Source organism: Xenopus laevis, chromosome 3S (genome assembly GCF_017654675.1).
Source record: "Xenopus laevis strain J_2021 chromosome 3S, Xenopus_laevis_v10.1, whole genome shotgun sequence".
NCBI classification, from domain to species: Eukaryota; Metazoa; Chordata; class Amphibia; order Anura; family Pipidae; genus Xenopus; species Xenopus laevis.
The window spans coordinates 12,613,919-12,617,663 of record NC_054376.1 but is presented as its reverse complement, the minus strand read 5'-3'; the positions used below and the strand labels follow the sequence as shown (position 1 = coordinate 12,617,663).

Sequence of the window (3,745 nt, the reverse complement as noted above, 5' to 3'; positions counted from 1 at the left end):
CAACTTTGGCCAGATATCGATCAGGGAAGCCCATGGGAGAGCCACACACACGGGCCAATAAGCTGCCAACACAGTCTGTCAACAGCTTTTATCGACCCGTGTATGGGGGGGCCTTAACAAGATAAGATAACAGCTGCCTGGTATATCTAAGAACAACACTCAATAGTAAAATCCAGGTCCCACTGCAACACATTCAGTTACTTTGAGTAGGAGAAACAACAGCCTATCAGAAAGCAGTTCCATCCTAAAGTGCTGGCTCTTTCTGAAAGCACATGACCAGGCAAAATGACCTGAGATGCACCTACACACCAATATTACAACTAAAAAACAAATACACTCGGGTCAGGAATGACATTTTACATGGTAGAGTGAATTATTTGCAGTGTAAACAGTGTAAAAATTACATGACAAAACTCCTGTAACTAGGGGGAGGCATGGGAAATCCTAGACATATAACAGCCCAACAGAAGCCAGTGAGGGGTTCTGCGGAGAAGGAGATTACTAACTGGAGAGTAGAGCTGCCAATGGAAGCTGTGAATGTGTACAAGTTACGTCTGCTCAGACCTCATATTCACTGTGTACAACTCTTATAAACCATGTTGGCTCCTCCAATCGTATTTCGCTTTCAGCACTACGAAAAAAACCGATTGGCTGCCGCGCGATATTCAAGAACACTTTCTCTTTGGTTGAAGAAGCTGTCAATCAATAATCCTAACGCGCTATTGGTCAAGTTCAGATTAGTTCCGGTTTACCTCACGGCGTACGTACAGGAAAGCGCTACGTTAAATTCTTTTGCGGATGGTTGCGACTTAGCAGATAAGATGTCTGGCTTCAGCCCTGAACTCATTGATTACTTGGAAGGCAAAATATCCTTCGAAGAGTTTGAGAAAAGACGCGAAGAGAGGCTCGCTGCTGAGGTATTGCCTGGTGCCTCCACAGCAAGTGATACAGACGATCAAAATGTACCCTCCACCTCCGGGACAAAGCGCTCGGACGTTGCCGAATCAAATGAGGACGAAGAGGAAACTTCAGACGGTGTTAGTAAGTCAGTCCACCGAGCATTTGCCTCCATGATTGGAGAAGGTGACAGAACAGGGGATGATGATGATGATGACGACGAGGAGGAGGAGGAGGGGGAGGAGGATGAACGTGGAGAACATCAAGTTCAGCCTCCATCTGCTGGAGATGTCTTTGCCTTGGAAATGGAACTTAACAGAGAAAACAAAAAGATGATGAGGGAGAAAAGGCCCCGTAGTAAACTCCCCAGAGCACTGAGAGGTCTCATGGGTGAAGCCAATATTCGATTTGCGCGGGGTGAGAGCGAAGACGCCATTTTAATGTGCATGGAGATCATCCGGCAAGCCCCCCTTGCTTACGAGCCCTTTTCAACCCTTGCTATGATATACGAAGATCAGGGCGACATGGAGAAATCTCTGCAGTTTGAACTGATCGCCGCCCACCTGAATCCTAGCAACACTGAAGAATGGGTTAGGCTGGCAGAGATGTCTTTGGAGCAAGACAACATCAAGCAAGCGATCTTTTGCTATGGCAAAGCTCTCAAATATAACCCAACAAATATACGCTATTTATGGGAGAGATCGAGTTTGTATGAACAAATCGGAGAACATAAACTGGCTATGGACGGCTACCGACGCATCCTCAATCTCTTATCGCCTTCTGACGGGGAGCGCTTTATGCAGCTGGCGAGAGATATGGCCAAAAGTTATTATGAAACGAATGATATAGCATCTGCCATTGGCACAATCGAGGAAGCTCTTGCTAAACACCAAAACCTTGTTGCCATAGAAGATGTCAATATTGCAGCCGAGTTGTACATCTCTAATAAACAGTACGATAAAGCCCTTGACGTTATAACGCAGTTTTCCGGCATTACTTTAAGTAAAAGCGACACAGGTTTACTGGATAGTGCTGAATCTGTAGTATGCAATATGCCGGACGGAGTTCCTATTGATATTTCAGTCAAAATGATGTTGTGCTTAATTCATCTCAACATACTTGAGCCAGTGTATCCATTACTGACCTTCCTTATGGAGCAGAATCCAGAGGAAGTGGGCGATTTGTATCTGGATGTTGCCGAAGCCTTCCTTGATGCTGGTGAATACAATTCTGCATTACCACTTCTCAGTGCTCTTGTTTGCTCTGAAAAATACAACCTAGCTGTTGTTTGGCTTCGACATGCAGACTGTTTGAAAGCTTTGGGGCACATGGAGAAAGCTGCTGAGAGTTATAGCAAAGTTGTGGACATGGCACCTCTTCATCTAGATGCTAGAATATCACTTTCTACTCTCCAACAGCAACTCGGACAACCAGAGAAAGCATTAGAAGCTTTAGAGCCAATGTATGATCCAGATACCTTAGCCCAGGATTCCAATGCCGCACAGCAGGAACTTAAACTACTACTTCATCGTTCTACTCTTCTTTTTTCTCAGGGTAAATTATATGATTATGTGGATACACTACTCACCATGCTTGCTATGCTCTTAAAAATTGCCATGAGTCGGGCACAGGTTTGTTTGATCTCAAGTTCAAAATCCGGAGAGAGACATTTATACCTTCTCAAAGTGTCTAGAGATAAAATGTCTACCAATGATGACCAGGATACTGCAAGCTGTGACGGAAAATCCATTTTTACTGTACTTACTAGTGTTTTAACGAAGGATGACTGGTGGAGTCTTCTTTTAAAGTCAATTTTTGCCTTGTGTGACCTTACTCGGTTTAAGGAAGCAGAATTGCTTGTCGATTCTTCATTGGAGTATTATTCATTTTATGATGACCGTGTGAAAAGGAAGGAGTTGGAATATTTTGGCCTTTCTGCTGCTATTCTTGACAAGAATTTTAGAAAAGCTTATAACTACATCAGAATAATGTTAATGGAAAATGTAAATAGGCCACAGCTTTGGAACATCTTCAATCAAATAACAATGCATTCACAGGATGTGAGGCATCACCGTTTTTGTTTAAGGTTGATGTTGAAAAACCCTTCCAATCTTGCGTTGTGTGTTCTTAGTGGGCACAATGCATTTGTTTCTGGAAGCTTTAAGCATGCACTTGCTCAGTATGTCCAAGCCTTCAGAATAGAGATGACTGATCCTCTGCATAGTCTTTGTATAGGATTAACTTTTGTTCACATGGCATCCCAAAAGTTTGTGCTAAAAAGGCATGCTCTATTGGTACAAGGCTTTTCATTCCTTAATCGATATCTTGAACTACGTGGTTCGTGTCAGGAGTCGTACTATAACTTGGGCCGTGCTTTGCATCAAATTGGCCTTGTTCATCTCGCAATTCATTACTACAAGCAAGCTCTTGAGCTTCCACCTCTTCAACTTGAAGGAATGGAAGAGGACCATTTAGACCTTAGAAGAGACAGTGCCTTTAATTTATCACTCATTTACCAGAACAGTGGCAATCCAGAAATAGCCCGCAGACTTTTGTATCAGTATTGTGTGGTGTGACTTTTTTTCAGCTGATTCATATGTCAGAAAGCAGCATTACAAATAAGTTAAAATTTGTTTATATGTGTGTGGGGGGTATATGTTAATATGTAAATAAAGTTTAGCACTTCATGAAAATAATCATGGTTGTGAAAATGTTCATTGCACAACAAAGGAAATTAATTTACTAATCTACTGTTGGTGGCACCCAAGGCTTAAATTGTACATTTTTAATTATGTAGAAAAATTATATACTAAAGCATGCTTTTTGCCAAAAATTTCACAAAAATATG

The 3,745-nt window shown here is 42.2% G+C and overlaps 1 protein-coding gene across 1 annotated transcript; it reads left to right on the top strand.

The window, feature by feature from the left end:
• Positions 1–455: 455 nt before the first annotated feature.
• On the top strand, positions 456–3,593 carry gtf3c3.S (general transcription factor IIIC subunit 3 S homeolog). The gene has a single exon (XM_018254908.2). The coding sequence runs from the start codon at positions 597–599 to the stop codon at positions 3,471–3,473; it is 2,877 nt and encodes a 958-aa protein (XP_018110397.2). The 5' UTR covers positions 456–596; the 3' UTR covers positions 3,474–3,593.
• Positions 3,594–3,745: the final 152 nt, after the last annotated feature.

Bases quoted from the DNA above. Each gene is read 5' to 3' on its own strand.
- gtf3c3.S (XM_018254908.2), top strand. From the start codon at position 597: ATGTTGGCTCCTCCAATCGTATTTCGCTTTCAGCACTACGAAAAAAAC.